Source organism: Arachis hypogaea, chromosome 5 (genome assembly GCF_003086295.3).
Source record: "Arachis hypogaea cultivar Tifrunner chromosome 5, arahy.Tifrunner.gnm2.J5K5, whole genome shotgun sequence".
In the NCBI taxonomy this organism is placed as follows: domain Eukaryota; kingdom Viridiplantae; phylum Streptophyta; class Magnoliopsida; order Fabales; family Fabaceae; genus Arachis; species Arachis hypogaea.
The window spans coordinates 104,867,985-104,889,958 of NC_092040.1; the positions used below are offsets into that span (position 1 = coordinate 104,867,985).

A 21,974-nucleotide genomic window follows, 5' to 3' on the forward strand; every position below is an offset into this window, starting at 1 on the left:
TTGAGATGTGAGGTCTGAGACAAGAGTATCCCACTCGCATCCCTTCGAATCTATAGAGTGTGCAGGCGCCGGTACCTAGACAGTGATCTAAGCACTATATCTCGGGGGTTCCCATATGAGAAATCCGAAGGGCAACGTCTCCATGGAGATGTGTCGGGTTGGCAGTTGAACCGACAATGTGATATCACAGCCAGTAGGGCCGGCATTCATCATGTGCATTTTCTATCTGTTTGTATGCTTTATTTACTTGTAATGGCTTGCCTAATTGAATAACATGCTTACTTGCTATTTAAATTATTTGCCTTATATACTTCTACTTGTGCCTTACTTGCATTGTATATTATCTGTGTTTTCTACTGGGATTGAGGAGGTTCAAAAGGCGGTGGCGATGGGATCGCAGGGAGGATAGGTTGGTGAAGGCTGTGGGACAGCAGTGCTTGGCTAGAATAGAAATCCCTTAAGATAGATTACCCGGTTTATTTATGTTAAGGTTTATGTTATGCTCATCTGTTTTAAAATGCTTTAAGTTTGAATCTTGTGATGGATATGGAGCTTAGGATTGCCTTTGGCGTCCCGGGGTCTTATATCCTACATCACTGGGCACTGTTACCATACTGAGAACCTCCGATTCTCATACCATATTTCTGTTGTGTTTTTCAGATGCAGGTCGCAACCCACCTCGGTGAGTTGTTTTGGATGGTGACAGGAGCGGAGGATCTTGGATTCTTTTGGAGTCTTTTGTTTATTTTGTTTACACATTTCTCACTTTTGTATTTTGTTTTGCCTAGAGGCTTGTATATGAGAGAACAAAACTTGTATAAGCTGTTTTCAAATTGTCAAGTTTCTGTATGGTCTGTATATGGCTAGCTGGCTTAAACTCCGCAAGCTGTGGCTAGTTTCTTATCATATTATACACTTACTTTTTGTTATATTACCTTTGTATCGTGTGCGTTAGGTTAGTAGCTTCGATAGTACGTTTGCGCTTTTGAAATCCTATTTTTGAGCTATATCTTTCATCGGACTTCTAGACTATACTATTCTTTATATATATATATATATATATATATATATATATATATATATATATATATATTATGTATGAGCTTAGAACTATCATAATCTCTGATTAATCTTTGCTTTACGACGCGAGGTAAAGCTTAGGCTAATTAGGGTGTTACAATAACACAATATTTAACTAATCAAAATTAGTTAACTATGTATAATATAAAACCAGAAGCACTACAACAATATTCTATGGCCTAATTACACCAAATACAGGACAAAAGCACCGACCAATTGTACCTCAATTCAGTTAAAAAGCACCGAAAGTACATAGTGATTACTTGCCACAAACTTAGTTCAAAAGATGCAAATCACTCAAACATGCACAAAAATGCATAAAAATCACTCAAACATGCACAAAATTACAATAGAATCACTGCAGAAATAATCTATGGCCTAATTACACCAAATGCAGGACAAAAAAACCAATTGCACTGATGACACATCATCTTAAGCAATTTTTAGGGTTCTTTTTCATTCATTTTCTAGGGTTTTAATCAAATTTCTTATGTTTTCTAATAGAATTTCATAAATAATCAAATATTTAGAGCCGAGATAGTGTTTCTGTTTAAGAGACTTTGGCTCAAAAACAAGAAATAATTAGATATTTTTCACAAAGAAAACACAAGTACATAAAAAGCGTGACCTAAGAAACAAAACCATGCCCTAAGAAAGAGAAGAAATGGAGCCAAAGCACGCAAGAACACACGCCCGGCAGACAGCTCTGATGCCCAGGGGACCGCTCCCACACTCGGTAGATGTGACACATGCCCAACGAACCTTCCCAAGGCCTCCTACACGCCCAGCAGCCACTCTTGCATGCCCAGTGGACCCTCCTTTCTTCCTCGTTCCGCCAAGCGTCCTCCGAGCCCTCTATACACACGCCCAATGTATGCGTGACCCTGGAAGGTGATTTTTGGGCTTTTTGCTCAATTTTCTCTTGATGCATAAGCATCTTTAGTTGTTTTCTTTATTATTTCCTTGAATAAAGTTAGTGATTTCCTTGTTATAATTGAGATTTTTTGTGTTTTAATCAATGTTTCTTAGAGTTTCTTTGAATTCTTTTGTTATAGGAGATTTTGAAAGAAATCTAGTAAGAACAAGTATGGGGAGAAGTAAGCAACCATAGCACTAAAGAGCAAGGCATGGAGGAAGCAAGTAGAGGAGCTCTTGAACCAAGCAAAGCATCATGCGTACAATGCATAGCATCATACATTCAATGCATGCAAAATTATTGAAGCCCCTAGAGTGCCAAGAAAGCCAAACGTATAACGCATGGACCATGCGTATATACGCACAAGCCAAGAAGCACCTCCAGGAGCCGAAGCCAAACCATGCGTACTACTTGAGAACCATGGATTCTACTTGTCTCCTCATATGTACAATGCATAAGCAAATTGCACTTCCAGTAGCAAGCCTCCAACCTTACGTTATACTTGAGATACCATGCATTATACTTGAGACAACATGCATATAACGCATGGGCTTGGAACACCTCCAGTGGCCACTTCTCAAGTCATGCGCTCTACTTGCTTCCCTTACGTATAACGCATGGCTTAGGCTATCATCCAAGGACTTCACAATCCTTCATTAATCTCTCCAACTTCAAGTATTTTGTTGGCCCAAGATTGAAATTGCAAGCCCAAGATTTCAACAAAGTAAGACACCAAGTTCTGAAGTTCAATTACAAGGAAGATCATTTGCTAATTAAGAGTTATTAAGAAAAGTTTTTATTTGAATTAGATTTGGTTCTGTTTTGATTTAGTTTGAATTTAAATTCTAGGTTATTGTTTAGGTTTTAAATAAGTCCTTATCCACGGACAGAGGGGGAACCATTTTTTATACCATACTTTACAATTCCTTGTTTTGACCATGAGCAACTAATCTCCTTTGTTTAAGTTAGGAGCTATGTTCATTTTTTAATGAGTTATTAATCTAAGTGTTTTACTTTATTTGAAGTTTATGCTTTGATCTATTTCATGATTAAGTATCCTGAATAATGTTTCGTCTTCTCTTTCTGTATTTCTTGGTGAAGATTTGGAACGTGGCTTCGAATTTTCCTTCAGTTTTGGGAAATATTTTGAGCGTCATTTGAAATTTCTTTGTTTCCATTTTGACCGAGAGAGACGAAGCATTTTTTATATTAATGTTCGTGCTAGTGAACAGTTGCACGAGTGCGTGTTTACAGATTCTATATTTTGAAATTAGTTTTTGTTGAGTTTGGACTAACTTTATTAGACTTGGATACCAACAAAATTTGTATATATAGCACAACGGAATAGTCTAATAGTTATTTTCAATAGACTAAAGTACATTTAAAAAAATGACTTCAAATACTTTCCAAAAAGAAAAAGTAAAATTATTTTACAAAAAAATGTAATTTTAAAAACAAAACTAATATGTTTTAACATCTCTAGACAAATCTTTTACAAAATTTGACTTCTCCTACTCTTATTAAATTAAATTAAATTATAGTTTCCTTTTTTAAATATTATAATTTAACTTAATTATAGTTGTAATGCTTAGTTTTTGTATTTCTCTGTTAACTTAGTTGTTTAGATTCAAGTATACTTTGTTAAAATGACTAAATTTTGAATATTAATAAAAAGTTAGTATAATCTTAGAGATAATACTCAATTTTAGTTTCTCAATTTGCACGGGAGTCTCACTTTAGTCTCTGAAATTTCAATTGTCTCTATTTAGTCTTCAAACTTTGTGAATGTAATTCATGTTAGTCTCTGGCATAATTTGCGACGCACAAATGTTAACCGAACATTGACGTAGATAGCTAGATGCCACGTGGACTCTGTAAAACGAAGTCGTTTTGTTTTGGCACTCAAATAGCCAAAAATAAATTGAAACTTTTCTTCCTAAAGCAAGTGATCCGGAGTCCTTTTTGGGTTATTTGAGCGCCAAAACCAAAATGACATCATTTTACAAATTTCAGTATGGCATTTGGTTGTTGATGTCATCCCTTCATTAATGTTTTTGTATCAGAAATTGTTTTTTGAGACGTTTGTAAAATTTGGAGACTAAAAAAAGAGAATTAAAATTTTAGGAACTAAATTAAAATTTGCATGAAGTTCGAGCACCAAATTGAGTATTAATTCTAAAAAAAATAAATGGTAAAAATAATTCAAGTAAACGAGATAGTTTTAATTAGGTTAATTACTCTGCAGGTCCCTATAGTTTCACCGAATTTTCAATTAGGTCCCTAGCTATACTTTTTTCTTTTCAATTGGGTCCTTAGATGTTAATTTTTTTTCAATTTAGCCCCTGCCATGACAAAATTATTTAAGATAACAGAATATTCTGTTAAAAAATCAAATATTCTTACAATTGGGTTAAAAAAGCAAACTGAACCTACCTCCAATTTTTCAAAATTCTAAAACTACTCTTGACATTTTGTAGAACCCTAGCCAGCGCTTGTCCTCTGAAGTCGGTGGCGTTTCTCCTCTGTTCGCTGGTGTCATCGTCCATCTGTTTTGTCGTCGTCTTTGGTGGCGTGAGCATCTATCGTCGTCCGTCGTCCTTGGTCTGTGCTGCACTGCTCTGCGCTATTAGTGGCAACTCCATAACACAGACGTCACTATCGAAGTCTTGGTTACCTCCACAGCTTTGGAGGAAGCTCTTCATTTTCTCTTAAACTGAATTCATTGAACTGAAGAATTCAAGAAAAAAAAGAAGAAATAAATAAAAAATGGGTAATCAGAAGCATATTCTCAAAGATCCCCAATTCGCACCCTTTCTCACTTCACGTTCCAACATCAACCTCAAGGTGAAAATTCTCCTAATTAACCTTTTCAATTTTTGTGTCTTATCTCAATTTAGGGTTTTAAATTTCACCGCAATATGTCTAATTCCCCTTCATGTATTTCATTTTCTGGATAAGTGGTGAAATTTGAGTTTGAGAAAACTGAGTAAGGGTTTTAGAATTTTTAATTCTTGTTCTTTTGTGATAATTCAGGATAAGTGACGAAATTTGAGCAATGGCACTCAAGGATCCAAAGAAAAATCTAGGATTTCTAGAATAAAGCTGCGGCCCTGCTGCTACCGCAGTTGCTGCTGGTAATGCCATTGTTGTTTCTGAGAAAGATGCTACCCCTGTCACGACTATGATTTATCATCAACCTGATCCTTTTATTGCTGTGGGTGATTCCTCTCAAAATGACGAATATGCTAAGAATCCTCTGCGGCATGCGAATTGATGTCACTAATTTTATATGGATTATTGTAATTAAATGATGTGGATTAAGATTGTAATTCTGATTAAAACGGTTGTATGCCTCAACAAAATAAGAAAGGTATTTTGTGACTTTTGAATTATTCTGAGACTTGGTTGCTTTTGTTTATCTTCTCTCCAGATACAATGCAATAATTTTAGAAGCGCTGTCAACTCTGAAAGATACTAAATCTGACCTGAATTTTATTGTAATGGTTTAAGGTTTACAATATATATATATATATATATATATATATATATATATATATATATATATATATATATATATATATTAGTGAGGAAAAGATTGAGCTGAGAAAATCCCATTTGAGTTTGGTTGGTAATGAGAAAATAGTTATGGAGACTCTGAATAAGGAGATTAAAGATGATCCTTTTTTGTTTGACCAGGAACCACTCTTGAGTGGAAGCTATATGAAAAAAGTCTAAGGATAATGTGGCAAAGATGAAGGCTTAGATTGTTAAGGATGTTCTGCCATTCAATTTCTTGACGCCAATGAGGATCATAAGAATGCAATTTTTGGAGTCGGAAGTCAGCTCCGGTAATGGTGTCCGAGGGTGCAAACACCATGAATGTAGGTAGGGCTGTGTTGGCTCGGACAGAGCACATGACTAGGTTGGATGCAGGGACTTAGGGGACCATAAGGGTTGGCCTCGATTATTGCATTGCGGCTGCAGTAGCTTGTCCCCATTGACTTGTTGCAGTTGAAGGGAATTTTGGATTCGGATTTAGTGTGATTGAAGTTAAGGTAGATACTGCTGAACCCATGCTTATGTTTATCTATTTAATTGCCCTTCCATTTTGTTATGTGAATTGATGCCCTTAGCTTTAGTTATATTTTCATCCTCATATAATGGAATGGTTCTTATTTTAATCTATACATGAAATTGTTACTACCATTGTTTTGAACTAGGATCTTCCGTGAACTCTTTTATGTTTCTCTGTCCATAGCTAGTAGTTCTATGATAGAGAGGATTACATAAGCTAGTGTAATTTCTATTAAAATCCCAAATTTTAGACTGTTGCCTTATATGTCTTATCTTTTGTCGATACTTGAAAAATATGTATTGCCTTATGTCTTATCTTTTTTTTTTCAATCCAGACATTAGTTCAGTAATAGTTACTTATGGTAGTGAATATTTTCAACAATGGAGGGGTATATGGTGGTGACCGGAGAATTCCCGAAGAGATAATGGACCTCACAAAGATGATCCTGCTCCGATTTTCTTTGTTTTGAAAGCAGGCTACCATGCTTTGATTGAAATTTTTAGTGAAAAAGACTATCTTATTGGAACACCTGATGAACTCAAGTCTGCTCTTTATTGTTGATCCCTATGCTGGTTGTGGGAGGTTGCAACACAAGAACTGATTTCTAGATTATCTGTATAACACTCAAATTACGTTTTATATGGTTTTCGTTTTTAAATTTCAAATTTCAATAACACAAATTATATAGCCTTGTGATTCTTTATGGTGTACCATGATATGATAAAGACACAAACTATATTCTATAAATCCACACAAATATAAAATGTTACATGATCATAATAAATACTTGAATGATGAAACTGAATTTTATACTACTATTTTTGCTTCATTTTATCCATTCTTTTTTTGTATGTTCTTAAGATAAAGTAATTTAAAAGTAAAAAAAAAAAAGAGAAGGTATCTTTGATACAATTTGTATATAAATAAGCAAAGAAATGATAGTAACAAAATAAAAAGGATTATAGAAATATCTTTCATGTCGTAAAATAATTGAATAGGGATTATAGGAATATCTTTTATTGAATAGTTATAGTTTCATCGAATTTTCAATTAGGTTCTTATATTTTTTTCTTTTTAATTGGATCCTAAGGGTATACAAGTAATTTCACAATTTACTAACATTTTTTTGATGTTTAACGTTAATAAGGACTAAATTAAAAAAAATTAATGTATAAAGACCCAATTGAAAAAAAAAATATAGGAACTTAATTGAAAATTCGATAAAACTAAAGGTCTTGCAGAGTAATTAAACCTTTTAATTAAATCAATTATATTCTTCTATTGATTTAATTTGTGTGTTTTGGTAGCCCAAAGGCCCAAATCACCTATAATCTTCTTTTGTCAAAAATGAATAAAAGCAATCTAATTTTAATTTTAAACCGAAGCAGAGTTTGAATAAATTTAAATTCATACAAGGGTTATGAATCAAGAGTGTTTTTAGATTTTAAATGTTGATGTTGATTGTAGATATTTAATAACTAATTAGTTGATTCTGGAACTGCAACCGCAAGAAACTCAAGAATGGCAGCAGCAGCAATACTTTACCACTACCCATGTCCGGACGGTGCTTTTGCTGCTCTGGCGGCACACCTCTATTTCAAGGCAACTTGTCTCCCTTCACTCTTCTTCCCCAACACCGTCTACCGCCCTCTCACCCCCCACGATCTTCCTCTCACTCAAATCTCCCATCTCTACCTTCTCGATTTCGTTGGCCCTCCTCATTTTCTTCAAGATATCTCCGCCAAAGTTCAAAGGTACTAACTCCTCTCTTCAATAATATTCTTGTGATTTTAATTTGACGTGAGTGTATCGAATTGTATGTAGAGTGATCGTTTTGGACCATCACAAAACTGCACTTGAGATGCTAGGGAGTGAGAATTTGGGGGCTAAGAATGTTGATAAAGTGATTGATATGGAGAGGAGTGGGGCTACTATCGCCTTGGATTACTTCAAAGAGAAGCTTATGAATCATGATGCTGTTAAGCACCAGTATGTGCTCGATGAATTTGAGCGTGTTCGGCAACTCTTTCGCTACATTGAAGATGGGGACCTTTGGAGGTGGAAACTGCATAACAGCAAAGCTTTTAGCAGTGGATTGAAGGATTTGAACATTGAGTTTGATGTTAGAAAAAACCCTTCCATGTTTGATCAAGTAAGTATTTGATTACATTTTCTTTCCTAACTTCAGCAAGTTTCTTTTTGCACTCTGTGTTGTCTTAGTTATTATGCATATGGGTTTTTGTCTTGTTTGATAAGTTTCTAGTTGCATGAAGATGTTATCCTTTCTTTTAACTTAAAATTTGTGTGCAAGTTCAGTGAAGACTGAAGCAAATTTGGAATTCAAAATTGGCTATATGCTAATGTTATCTAAGCAAGTCTTTTTTGCTACATTGAAGGATTTGTGGTGAAGCACCAAAAATATCTTTATTGAACAATTAATATATGATATAAATGAGACTATTGGATGCTTGAAATAAGTGACAAAATTTTATTTTTATTTTTTTTTTCTGAATAATGGCAGTTGCTTTCTTTGGACTTGGATTGTGTTATTAGTCAAGGCATGAAGAGCTTATCACACAAACAAAAACTAATGGATGATTGTATCTCCAAGTCATATGAGATAGCCCTCGGTAACGGTGCATTTGGTTGTTGCCTGGTATGCTTGATGTTTCCTCTTCATAACTTACATTTGCGAATTACTTCATGTTGCTCTTGGGTCTATTAATTTGTACCGTGAAGTTGTGTGCTGGTATCTTTCTTTTCTCCTGGTATCTGGATATAAGTTTTGTAGATTTCCTTATACGCTTTTCTTTTGCTTCTTAAAAGGAGATGGCAAAAGGTTACGAAAATCTTTTTGCTAACAACACCTTTATCTTTATGTAATTGGAGGCTGTTGATGCAGATACAACACTTTCAGAGTTAAGGAGTGAATTGGGACATCAACTAGCTATGAAAAGCCAAAAAATGAAGTTGAGGTTCGTTCATTTCATTTTTGGTTGTTCCTATCCTAAGTATATTATAGTTGCAGCAAATAGTGTAGAGGTTTTATGGAAAACTTGAAAGGACATGGGTTTGTCTGTATTTTATTGTTACATGACATACTTGGAAGTTGAGAAATAGTTATTTTTTGACAAACATAAACCTGATTGGAATATGAAAATTATAAACTTGAAATTGGCTTTGAGATACTAGGTTAAATAACTATCCATTCTCTCCCCAACAAAATTAATGGAATGTAAAAGTGGCTCAGATTTCATGCTAGATGAGTTGGTTTGAGAAATCAATGAGTTGATGAACCATAACTGGTTCCATGAAATGCCTTGCCGCACCTTGTCCTCTTGATGGACAGAAGAAGTTAGGAAGCAAAGTTTATGGTTCGTAGAATCTGAGAAGTAATAGGAACTCAATTGCAAAGAGATGATAGGGTGCAAGACATGTGAAGGCACGATTGAGGCAAAAGAGGATATCTGTCATTGAAGGTGGTAATTTTGCATGTGGCATAAGGTATAACTGATAAAGTAGATAGAATGAGTTTTTTGTGTGGCATGAAGAGGTTTTGGTGTAAGTGGTTAATCCACGAACTCGCATGTTTTTTCCCCAAATATAAACTATCATAGAGGTTGTAAGATAGGAAGCTTCACTCTGTTTGTAGTCTTAACTCTCACATGTGTTTATACTTCAAACCCTTTTCCTTTAAACAAATACACCCTTAAGAAGCATAGTGACTTGAGGATAATTTCATGGTTTGTTCTTTGAGTTCAACATTCTGTAACAAACCACAAACAAAGAGAATAGAAGGAGTAGTATGATTCTGTTATTCAGCCTACATTCTTGATGATGGTTAGGAAATTATAGAACTGATTGCAGGATCTGAAACTTGTTTCGCAAGTTTATTTAATTTCATATTCTCGTTATCTTTTGTCGACCCAAAATAAATGTCATTACTTTTTACTCTTTTCGATAATTCATATCTCATGTTTGTGATCCACTTCTAATTTTAGGGGTATCGGAGCTATTGTATATAAAGTACCAGAGCTTGAAAATGATCACAAGTTTAAAATAAGCCTGAGAAGTGTGGAAAATGAAGATACAACGCCAATCTCACAGGTTAATTATTCTTTTACCAGGTTTGTTCATGTTACTTGCTGTAGGACTCAAACTTGTAGCTAATGTGCTTTTGGTCTCTCTGTTTAGGAATTTGGAGGCGGCGGACATCGAAACGCAAGCTCTTTCATGTTAAGCTGTGAAGAATTTGAGCAATGGAAGGTGTGAGATATGAAACACATGATTGCAACTGTGTAAGGTGATATTGTGCATTTTTCTTGTTCTTTTTAATTAAATTGTAATTCATGAATTTTCTTTCAACTATTTAATCGGTATCAATGTAATTGCTGAGTGTAGATGTAACTTAAATCGTGCTTGACTAACCCGCTACAATAGTTGTTTTCTATAGACTATTCATTCTTCTTCGTTTACTAAGTTGACTTACTTTCTAGTTTCTACTCTCGGATAAAAGTAGGACTTGAATGATTGAATACCACAACTCCATACCCTCTATTCAATAGTAGGAAAACAATAAGTAGGTTCGATATATACAAGGGAAAACAAAAAAGAACACGTCTCTTATTCCGGTCATGCCATGAAACTACGAAAGGTTCTAAACTTGTCCGATAGACCTGTGATTCTTATCGTAGGAATGACATGAGCTACTTAACTTTGAAGCTATAGTTGTTACTGTTAGGGAATAGGCAGCAGTCAAAGTCGGAGTGGAAATGAGGTAAATAATTTACGTGAAGAATGATAGATTTAATATACCAATAAAACAAGTTCAGGAAGAAAGGAAGCAAAATATCTTGCGCTAACACTCTGAAATGATATTTAATATATTCAATGGTAATTACAATATAGTTGTTCATACCCTGGCCCAATAATAAAGGCCCAGGATTAAGCAAAAGGTATAAACCAAAGGGTTGGGCCTCACCCAGTACCAATCTTCGTCTTATGAAGTCGGTACTCACCACGACTTGCTATAAAGAAGTCGGGTACGAGGGTTAGCTGGCAGATAAATACTCATTCAAAAGAGTAACTGCCCCAAGAATCTCTCTACCTACTTTACAGAGTCATATCTTAACCTCCCTAAGATAAAAGGACGGTTAACACCCTAAAAGGGTGGCACTACTCCAACGGTGGTTATTGGTTCGCCACTATAAATACGCTAACACCCCTCAGGTATCTCTAAGTTCCAATACGTTCTAAACCTGCTTAATCCCGTGCTAACTTAGACATCGGAGTGTCCTTGCAGGTACCACCCCCCTTCTCCTCATACGAGCAAGTCGGACGGAGGCCCCGAGGTGCAGACCCACTCGAAGGCTTCTTCTTTTAAGCGATTGGGCCAACCAACACCATCCAATCCATTAATCTCCGGTTATCCACCGTAACAATAGTGTATTACACTTAGTTTATAATACGATTTGCAATACCTAGTAAGTTTTAGAGAATATAATCAAATCTTAGTTTATATCGCTTATAACACTTAAAATTTTACCAAATTCTATAATATTACACTTACTACGTTACAAGTAGAATCTCACTTACAAGTTATACCGAAACTTTGGATTGCTTTGTTGCTTTGCTTGGTGCATTGGGGGTTTCACTTTAGCTCCTATTTATAGCCAAATGATGCGTACTAAAGAAACAATTCTAGCGACAGAACGTAGACTTTTTTTGTTTTTTATGGCAGATCAGAGCTTTATTTAAGGATTTATTTTTTACCAATAAATTGCTGCATACAAACACGAGATTCGAATCTCTAACACTTGTATAAGCAGATTAGTGAGTTAACTACTAGACTAATCTAAGTTAGTTACAAAATTTAGATATTTGAGGATTAAAATATTAGAAACATTATCTCTATATTGCTTCATATATATTATCTTCAACTTTCAGTGGGAATGATTGAAGAATATATTTATATATTATTAATACAAGTCATATTTTAAACAAATTTTCGCCTTGACTAGTATTTATAATAATCTTCAACCACTGCAAGAATCAATGCTACAATGGTCTGTTCGGGACATATCTATTAATATAATTATCTAATACAATTAGTCTTGCTCACTAAGGTCTTCTACCATAGGCCTTTACTCATCTAAATGGTAGAGAGTGGTGTTGATAAAGTGTTGTGAATTATACAGCTAAGAATAATAAAATAGAGTAGAAGTGAAGAGAATGAGAGAACTCTTATTATTGATGGTCTCGTTGAGTAATTGGTGTCATTATTGGTATGTTATATGGAGCACCCAACAGACCTATTTATATCAAACAAAAAACAAACTGAAATGTGAATCAACTCAAAAAATACATATGTAACTAATTTATAACTGATTCTATCTAGGTCAAGATAAGAATATTCATATTTAAATATTCATACCACGTATAACATTTCTTTCAGCTTATGAGGCAAAACATAAATAAACTAACATAAATAAACTTATGTCTTTATTAAAAAAATATTAGGATGTTATTAACCGTGCTGAAAGGGCTAAATCATGAAACCACTAACCAACATATATCTTTAACAAACTTCTCAAGTCTCTTCTAATGGCGACCATGTCAAGCATAGCGCTTATTAACGAACTCCAATACACATAATAATGTTTTGAATGCCTTTAAAATAATTCTCGTAAGAGAAGATGCACATTAAAAATTGGTAGCGCCATATTTTTTAATCGAACTATAGTATTATATTCAATTGCCTTTCAAGTGTTATAATCCCTTTCATAGGGAGGAAAAAAAAATAACATAATGAAACTTACACTTTGTGTGTGGTAGTTTTTTTTCTTTATTCCACAGGTGACACCCACGTAACCTCGAGATGAGGTTAGTACAAAAATCCAAAATAATATGACCCCTAACAAACCCACCCAAAAAAAAAAAAGAAACCAAACCAAACCATCCTCACCAATTAATTAACCATAATAATTAGAGTAAAGAAAGTGTTAACTAGTATCTCAATAATAAAAATAAGTTAATTATGGTGTAAATTAAAAAAAAAGTATTTAGATATTTTTTTATTAATTACTATATATATGATGAGATGTTCCCAAAGTTATTAATTATTGACCACCAATCTTGAAAAATATATATTAGCTTGTAAATGTAACATGTGAAACTTCTTCACCACCAACCATATTTGGTGCATTAGAAGAGTACCATGCATCTTCTGTGATGAACTGCATCCATGAATCATCTTTGTCTTCCTCTTCCAAACATGAAGATGAAACCCCTGCTATGTCTGGTGACATGGTTTCACAATACTCATTATTATTATTACTATTATTGTTATTATTATTGATTATGGTTTGTGAGCTCTCAATTAGTGAAGACATGTTACTACAATGCCCTACTTGCTCTTCAACATCCGTACATATTCCATTTTTCTTGAACACACGGCACAAAGCATAAGTATCCTGCAATAATAAAATAAGTCACCAATAATTAAATATAAATATAATTTATTATAAAGTATTAATAACACCAAAGATTGTTGAGTAGGGTGATGATGATCCAATAATTTAAAATATTTTAATTTCTTCCCAAATTGCTTTTTGGTCTTCTTTGGCCTTATATTGTTTGCAATGGTCAAAAACAGTTTAGTCAAAAATTGTGGCTCTAACAGATCTGCACAAATGTGTACGTAGAAACCGTAAAGTACAATCTCCACACAAATCCATGAGATGAACATTCAAAGAATACTAGATGTCTTGTCCATTTTGTAATCAAGTTTGAAGACACTCACCATAGCCTACTAAAAGTGAGGAACATATATATATTATAATAGGTTGAGTAAAATTTATTATTTTGAGTTAATATTTAGTTAACAAATATATTTTCATATATAATATTAAAAAATGTAAAATTGATTAAATTTTAAAATTTTTTATTTTAATGGTATAAAAATATAATATTACTCTATAATATTGATTAATATTTATGAAAAGTGTTTGTGTCTAATAGTTCTCTGATCTTTAATTATTTTCTTTATTAAATTATATTACAGCTTAACCTAACAATAAAGTAATGCATTCATTATTGATTGGAATCTATTGATTAATTTTTTTTCCCTCATATCCCCTCACCTTTTCTATTTAATATTATTATTGTTACTTATTCTTCTTCCTCTTCTTCTTATTCAGCTTCTATGTTGGTGTAATAGTACACTATGAGTATCAATTGATGTATTTTGGGGTTTGGAGGAATAAAGTAAAAAGTGACCGACACAGAGAGAAAGTGATGGAGAAGGAGTTGCTTTATGCGGTGCCAAAACAACCCTTCATTCATGGCTTAGAGAAATAGAATCTAATAATTCTAGATGAGGATAACATTAACATACACACAGGGATGATGATGAAAAGAAAGATAACAACGACAATTGACAAAGACATCAAAGGAATAGTTTAAAATATTTAGTTAATTATTATTGGATCCTAAGGATCGGAGTATAGGACTTTTGTCTCATTACATTAATTAATACTCAAAAAATAAAAAAGAGATAGAGGACAATGTGAAGCGCAATAGTATAGAGGAACTTTGTCATGTAGAAGTATTAGAGTAACACAAGCAACGAATATGTCAGCAATACGTTTATAGAGAAAGTAACATGTGAGAGAAAGTGTGATAGAGAGAGAAAGAAGAAAGAATTAGAATTACTATACTATTATATAAAAGTAGTTATGGCTTCCCATGCAAGCCATGCATGCAATTTGTTTACACACGTCCTAATTTAACATCTTATACTTCTAGTGTCTATGACTCTTAATTTGGCCAATAAAGTTTTATATACATTGAATATGAATCGAACTTTTAATATTTAAACAAAAGTGAACTAATTATTCGATTAATTTAAGTTAAATATTTTTTTCAATAATTTTACTGCTTAATTATATACTAATGATATTCATACGTGAATGCTTAATATATTTATATAAAAAAATAAAAATATATAGAAGTAATATTAATTATCACAATAAGAATGAAAATTACTGCTTTTAAATTTTTGTTTTAAAAATATTGTCTTTAGTATAAAAGACGGACCAAATTAAAGATGATTATTGATTAATGCAATTGATAAAAAATAAACTTTTATATATCATTAGAGTATAAGTTTGGTTATTTGTCATCATTATCGAAATTTATAAAGTTTTTTTGCAAATGAAAATAATATAATGAAAGAAAAAAGCTTTTGTAATTGGTTTAAGCATGGAACTTGATGCTTTTTGGGTCAAATATATGGTGATGACAAGTGTGGATACACACACAAGAAAAAGAGAGTAGAGGGTGTTTGAGTTTCTGAAAGTAGGAAAAGGATGAAGTGGGCCACCAGAGACTACAGTTTTGAAGCTAACAAAAACATTTACTTTTGTACGATGTGACATGTAAAGGTTTTTCAATTCTGTTATTCATCATCATCATCATATTCAAGTCTTTAATTCATCCCCACTTCTTCAACTACCATTCCCTTTCTTAGCTTCTCCGAGGTCTAATAAAATTGAGACACACCTTAATTAATTATTTTGTCCCCGGAAATTGTTAGGACATCATCATTATTCCCTTCAATTGTCTTTAATTAATTCACCACCTCAGAATGATAAACATAGCAGCATAATTATATATTCCCTAAAACTGAGACACAGAAATGATAATTTTAATTAAGTAGTGAATAACCGTTTTTTTAAATAGTAAAAGTAACTATATAAAAGACTGTACTGACTTGTAAATTTATGTTCAACCTATGATATGATACAGTAAGTCAGTAATAACTATACAAGTCTAAGTAACAACTAAGTCTGTCTGCTACTTTATTATGAAAAGTTATTAAAACTGTAACAAAATAATAAGAATAAGTTTCACTGACTTCTCATAAACTTAGACGATTTTATATATATTATTTTTAAAGAAATACTAGGTAAATATTTTTTTAAATCAAATCTAATAAAAAAATTTTCTTCTTTTTATTTTTTAAATAATTTTTATTACGCTAATAAATTATTAAAATAACTTAATCATGTAATATTATGGTTATTTTTTTATCTGTAAAATATATATTAATTTTCCTATACATATAGCATAGCAGGCTTCTTGACAGGAAAAATCAAGGTTGTTGTGTTAATATAACCTAAGCTAGACTAAAGCAATTAATAAAGTTAAATGTAATTTATCCTAAGTATATAATTGAACTCCCTAGAATTTACGTATAAAAATTATCATATCAACTATGTTATGTGTATACTAAAATCAGTAACTAAAGTAAGTCATTAATATAAAATATATGTTAGAATATAAATATATATAAAAAATAAATTAAATCACACTTATATTTATACATAAATATTTTAGTAGATAATTTTAGTGAATGATTTTAGTGTATGAATAGTATTTTTTTTTAATCATGTACCAATGTAGGGTATTGTAAATGCTTGAAAGCTTATGAAACCAACTCTCATATAACATTTTTCACTCTTAGCATTTGGTGCAACTAAATAAACCTTATGGTGCCCATTTATGAATATCCAAAAGTAGGTGTAATTAGAGTTCTAAAAATGATTAAATGAATGTGGAGACAACGATAATACCTGTAAACCGGTGGTGTCTTCAGAGTCCTTGTCATCGAGACGATATTCGTGCATAACCCAATCAGTTCTGATTCCCTGAGGAGCCCTTCCTCTATAATAAACCAAAGTCTTCTTCATACCAATTGGTCTGCTTTGGCTTGAAACTCTCCTGTCTTTACCTGTTGATTTCCAGTACCCTGCTCGTGTTGCTCTATTTGTTCTGAATCCGTTAGGGTATTTTCTGTCCCTTGGTCCAAAGAAATACCACTCTGGATCTCTACTCGGCAAAAATGATTTTTCTACAAACAAGCAAAATGTTCGACTTTTAGATATATAATCATTCATCTGCATGCGTATCAAATAATTGTTTAGGCTTTTGAAAAATAAAATGGTTCTTGACATTGAAGAGCTCTAGCTAGAATGCTAGGTCAAAATGTATCTCATGAATATATTTGAGGATAACAAAGTAAAACACATAAATTGATTCATTACAGTTCAAAATGTATACAGGAATTTGAAAATCAGTATTATATATTATTATTATTATTATTATTTTTGGCGAGATATCAAAAATGAAAATTCTTTTATATTTGAAATTTAGAAATGTAAATGTACTGGGAATAAAAAGAAAAGTGAATGATGTACTGAGTCATTTAGAATAGTATTATTAGTTGAATTCTAGTGATGTTCAAATATTATCGTCTGAGAAAAAAAGGGAAAATAAAACAAAGGAAGAAATAATTAAAAACATGAATGTATAATTAGTTTCGAATTAACTTAGTTGACTAGTGAACTTAAGATATAATGACTTGGAAATGATATAAGAAGTTTAAAACTTGAATGCATAAATTGTTTTAAACCAAAGAAGAAAAAAACAAGACTTAAGAAAACTAAAGGAAGTTAATTATTATAAGAAAGAAGGAAAAAAAAAAGAAAAGAAACCTGCTAATTCCCATGGTTCACATTTGTAGAGATCAACCTCAGGAATGATATCAAGTTCAATTTCTTGGCCATTGATCTTCCTCTTTAGATAATAGTTAACAAGCTCTTCATCTGTTGGATGAAACCTAAACCCAGGTGGTAATCCAACTGGTGACATTATATTATTTTTCTCTCTTGTATTGATTTGATTGTTAGAGATCTTAGTGTTCTGCAAAAGTGTATTCATTCATCACACCCCATCATTGCCAATAAATAGAGCAAATAAAGGAACCAAAGTTCCTTATCTTTGAGTTTTTTTAAATCTTTCTTTTTCTTTTACAGATTTACAGATTCTATGGCATAACGTTTGATACAAGCCTTTCCCCTATAACTCACAATAATATAATAATTAATTAATACCATTCTTCTATAATTTGTTTTTCACAGTATTTTCAATCCAAAAAGTTAAGGATTAATCTGGTGCAGTAGATTTGAGCTCTATTTAATGATATATCATTGGCAAATAAATTATTTTATACACAAAGTATAATTTAAATTTTTAACATTTATTTAAACAGACGAATTAGCTACCCACGGATCAACCTAATTATCATTCTTCTATAATTAATTATGTGCATCCTTATTAGATTGTTCTGATTTTTTAATACCAATTAAATCCTCCAAATAATAATAACCATTTGCTTTTCTTACTAATGCATTATGACCCTTTTTCTTTTCTTTTGTAGGAACAATTTGGGACAAAAAAGAAAGCCAAGCTAGCCACTGGCCTTGAGAATGAGAGAGTTCTGTTAATTAATTAATTAATTAATTATTGTATCTTTGATCAGCCATTCAGTGCTATACAACTATACAACTACAAGCATAGATCGAACACACTTTAATTTCTAGAAGAAGAAGACAATAATAAGTTTACATATAATATAATTATAGACTTGTGATTGAATACTAGCAGCTAGGCTTGCTAGCTTAATTAATCAATTAATTAATTAATTATTGTATCTTTACACTGTCGCGTGCTTTGCTTGATTTGGTTATATTGTTCTTGAATTGTTTATAATATTATTTTAATAAATACAGTATTGTTTCGTTCTAAAAAATCTAATAATATTCGAAGGGGATAGAAGTTATGATTCAAGGAACTATTCCAGTTCAGGTCCAAGAGCAAATTAAATATGGCAAAAAGAAGTGTAGTAGCTACACATCATATGACATTAGATCCTACAATCTAATGCAGAAATGGCTTTATGATGGATGTAATCAGGTCATAGTTGGAGATGGATCAAGTTTTCAAATAAATCAGATGTTGGAAACTCTTTGTTTAAATATGATTTGAGCTCAAAATTGTTTAATTAAGTGTAAACAAATTTGTCAAGGACATCAATATTTTCTTTAAACTACATTATCATTACTGTGTGAAATCACAGGAGGCAAAAGAGGTGCTGCTTCATGGAACAGTTGAAAATGGTTTGTACAAATTTCAGAAGCACTAGTAGCAGCCAACGACTAAGAAATAAGCTTAGGCAATTTACAATATGAAGTAGATGAAGTTGTTTGTCATGCTTATTATATAGGCGAATCTCATGAGTAACTCTTCCGTATTCGGGAGCCTTTTCCACTCTCTATAATAAATGCCATTAAATGGTGCTACATATCATGTTCAATAGTTAGTTTACAGAATATGTAAATAGACAAATTAATTTCTATAAGATGATTTATTTTTTAAATTGGTTTTTGAAATATTTTTTAATTAAATTTATTTTTTAAGAATTTTAAATTAGTCTTTTCGTCATTTTTTTTGTTGATGATGTTAAAATTTACTAATATGACACATTAAGTGACACTACAAAACACATTTATAAGTCTTAATTGACTATTAATATAACGAATTTATAAAATTAAATCAAATCAAAACCTAATTGAGAGAAGAACTTGAAACATTAAAATCCCTCTATTTAGGGTTGATTAGATCTAATTTCATAAACTAATAATGTTAATAGTCAATTAGGACTATTAAGTATGTATATCATGATGTTACTTAATGTATTACATCAATAGACTCTAACACCATTAGCCGTGGAAGTGATGGAAGGACTAAAATGATTAATTTAAAATTTTTAAAAGACGAATTTGATTAAAAAAAATTTGTAAAAATTAATTTAAGGAATGAGTGATCTTTTCAAGATTAATTTGACTATTCATTCATAGTTTACACATATCTCTCTCATCTCTTTTCGATCTCAAATATGATACCTTTTAAATTATAAAGACTAAAGTGATCATTATATTTTTAAAGATTTCGACATCAATCTAATTAGCTCTTAAAAAAAATTATCAATTAAGTGATAATAAATAATGGATATGTATGTCCATCAATAAATAGTACGAAACGAAATTGAGTTATTTATATATTTCATTATTTATAATAGTGTTGTCTTATTACTGACACATGAGCATAAAAATAATATATTTTTAAATAATGAAATATTATTCATAATCTTTTTGCTTTTTTATATAATATTTATCAATTATTTTTTATTTATCACGAATCCTATTAAAATATATAAAATTTTATTTCAAAAATTATTATTTACGTAACGATTTTTTATAAATAAACACGTTACAATAGTTAATATATAAGCACATTCTTTAAATTTATGTGATAAATCGATAAAAAATATAATGTATTCATTATTTATTATTTTAAAAAATTAAATTAATATTTTTTTAAAAAAATCAATTAATTTAAAATAAAAATTTTTATGACTTAACTGTTACTCTATTCTCAAACATGCTAATTAACATAATAATATTATACTATATTCGTTAAACATATGCAAAGTCAATACATTTGTTACACAACAAAACGTTGATATTAGGAATACACATAAGGTCCGGTAAAATTAAATTTGGTTTGATTTAGACTCAACTATAAATAATAATTAGATTTATTTTTAAAAATCATATCTAATTTTAGATTTGATAAAATCATATTACTTTCGAGTTACATTAAAATTGGGTCTCGACAAGATGAAATTTAAATTTTGATAAATTTTATATCAAAAACTTATAATACACTTATTTATAAAAATAAAAAAATATTTATTACAGAAAAGCTAATAATTATAATTGAACTTGAATTTGTCCATAAATTTTAAATTTTATATTTTTTGATCTATTTTTTAATTTAATAAATATAATTAAAAATAAAATAAATTTATAATTAATATAACATGATATTAGAATTAATTTAAAATATATATTTTTTTACTCTTTGTCAGATGTATATAGATCGAATGAAATCGAATTCATTTTGAGTCGGATCCAATCTTAAATAATAATCAAGTCTATTTTTAAAACTTTTATCCAATTCTAAATTCAATTAAATTACTCTAAATTACTTCTAAAGTATTTGAATCTAGACCGAATTTTCAGACTAGATCGGCGTCCCTAGTTGATATATAGACGAAGTAAGTGTCGGTAAAGATATGATAACTGGGGCAATTCTTATTGCACCCGAAACGGAAGTACAACTAATGGTTCGGAGTCACATCACATTATCCGGTTCTTGTTCCTTGAGAACAATAACGCATGCTTGGTTAGCATTTTGATTTTTTAAATTCTTGTTTAAAAAATATAAAAATAACCAAATAGGAAAAATAAATACAAAAAATTAAAGCACAAACGTTAATTTGTCAAATCTGGATATTTCAATCAGAAATTCTACTTTCGGTCTACTGTGTGCTTTGATTAATATGATAGCATCTCTGCTAATTATGGGAACGACACCACGTGAATAAAGATTAAAGTAGTGTTAAACACAGTAATAATACGGTGTAACGTATAAGGGTACTTTTTGAAAATAAAAATATTAATGGATCATATATGTGCAAAGTTTTTTATTATTATTATTTCATATATCACGATTTTTTTTTTATTTGAAACAATACAAATTTAGTATCTCTTTTAAAATATAACTGGATATGGATCTTCTTTCAAAACTGTTCTTGAATTACATTGATTAACAACTATCAGTCCAAAAAATTTAAATTTATCCATTGCATTTGTCTATAACAAATATATTTTATACAAATCAATAAACATAATATACATACATAAGTAAACATGAATTTTGAATAAAAATAAATATATCTTTTTCCGGATATGACTTTGTGTTAACCGTACCATATGCTCCAAAATTGTTGTTGCATTACCTATTAGACCAGAAATTATCAAATAAAAAGTCAAAATTAAACCTATCTATTACATACACTTGCGTATGATAAATATATTTTATACAAAGTGGTAAACATAATATATATTTGAGTAAAGTATTATTTTATTCTCTTTG

At 31.1% G+C, this 21,974-nt stretch overlaps 2 protein-coding genes and 1 pseudogene across 3 annotated transcripts; 2 read left to right on the forward strand and 1 right to left on the reverse strand.

Annotated features, from left to right (window-relative positions):
• The first annotated feature begins 5,177 nt into the window (after window positions 1–5,177).
• Window positions 5,178–6,632, forward strand: LOC112803931 (2-hydroxyacyl-CoA lyase-like; annotated as a pseudogene).
• Window positions 6,633–7,357: 725 nt separating this feature from the next.
• LOC112802437 (uncharacterized) lies at window positions 7,358–11,480 on the forward strand. Of its 2 annotated transcripts, XM_072237698.1 has the most exons (7): window positions 7,458–7,825; window positions 7,896–8,223; window positions 8,593–8,727; window positions 8,961–9,046; window positions 10,073–10,178; window positions 10,266–10,374; window positions 11,374–11,480. In XM_072237698.1, the coding sequence occupies exons 1-6, from the start codon at window positions 7,593–7,595 to the stop codon at window positions 10,341–10,343; spliced, it is 966 nt and encodes a 321-aa protein (XP_072093799.1). In that variant the 5' UTR covers window positions 7,458–7,592; the 3' UTR covers window positions 10,344–10,374; window positions 11,374–11,480. The 2 variants fall into 2 exon arrangements, with proteins under 2 accessions (XP_025701444.1, XP_072093799.1); XM_025845659.3 differs by lacking the exon at window positions 11,374–11,480 and having other exon boundaries at window positions 7,358–7,825; window positions 10,266–10,546.
• A 1,398-nt stretch (window positions 11,481–12,878) lies between these two features.
• Window positions 12,879–17,844, reverse strand: LOC112802438 (NAC domain-containing protein 54-like). Its single transcript, XM_025845660.3, has 3 exons — window positions 17,627–17,844; window positions 16,706–16,983; window positions 12,879–13,543 (listed from the first exon to the last, which is right to left on the reverse strand). The coding sequence occupies exons 1-3, from the start codon at window positions 17,781–17,783 to the stop codon at window positions 13,220–13,222; spliced, it is 759 nt and encodes a 252-aa protein (XP_025701445.1). The 5' UTR covers window positions 17,784–17,844; the 3' UTR covers window positions 12,879–13,219.
• Between the last annotated feature and the right edge of the window lie 4,130 nt (window positions 17,845–21,974).

What these genes read in the sequence shown, in the direction of transcription:
- LOC112802437 (XM_025845659.3), top strand. Translation starts at nt 7,593, where the DNA reads ATGGCAGCAGCAGCAATACTTTACCACTACCCATGTCCGGACGGTGCT. An exon ending in GTGCATTTGGTTGTTGCCTG is followed by an intron (nt 8,728 to 8,960) that starts GTATGCTTGATG and finishes ATGTAATTGGAG; the next exon opens with GCTGTTGATGCAGATACAAC. An exon ending in AGCCAAAAAATGAAGTTGAG is followed by an intron (nt 9,047 to 10,072) that starts GTTCGTTCATTT and finishes TTCTAATTTTAG; the next exon opens with GGGTATCGGAGCTATTGTAT.
- LOC112802438 (XM_025845660.3), bottom strand. Translation starts at nt 17,783, where the DNA reads ATGTCACCAGTTGGATTACCACCTGGGTTTAGGTTTCATCCAACAGAT. An exon ending in TGAACCATGGGAATTAGCAG is followed by an intron (nt 16,984 to 17,626) that starts GTTTCTTTTCTT and finishes GCTTGTTTGTAG; the next exon opens with AAAAATCATTTTTGCCGAGT. An exon ending in AAGACACCACCGGTTTACAG is followed by an intron (nt 13,544 to 16,705) that starts GTATTATCGTTG and finishes TTATTATTGCAG; the next exon opens with GATACTTATGCTTTGTGCCG.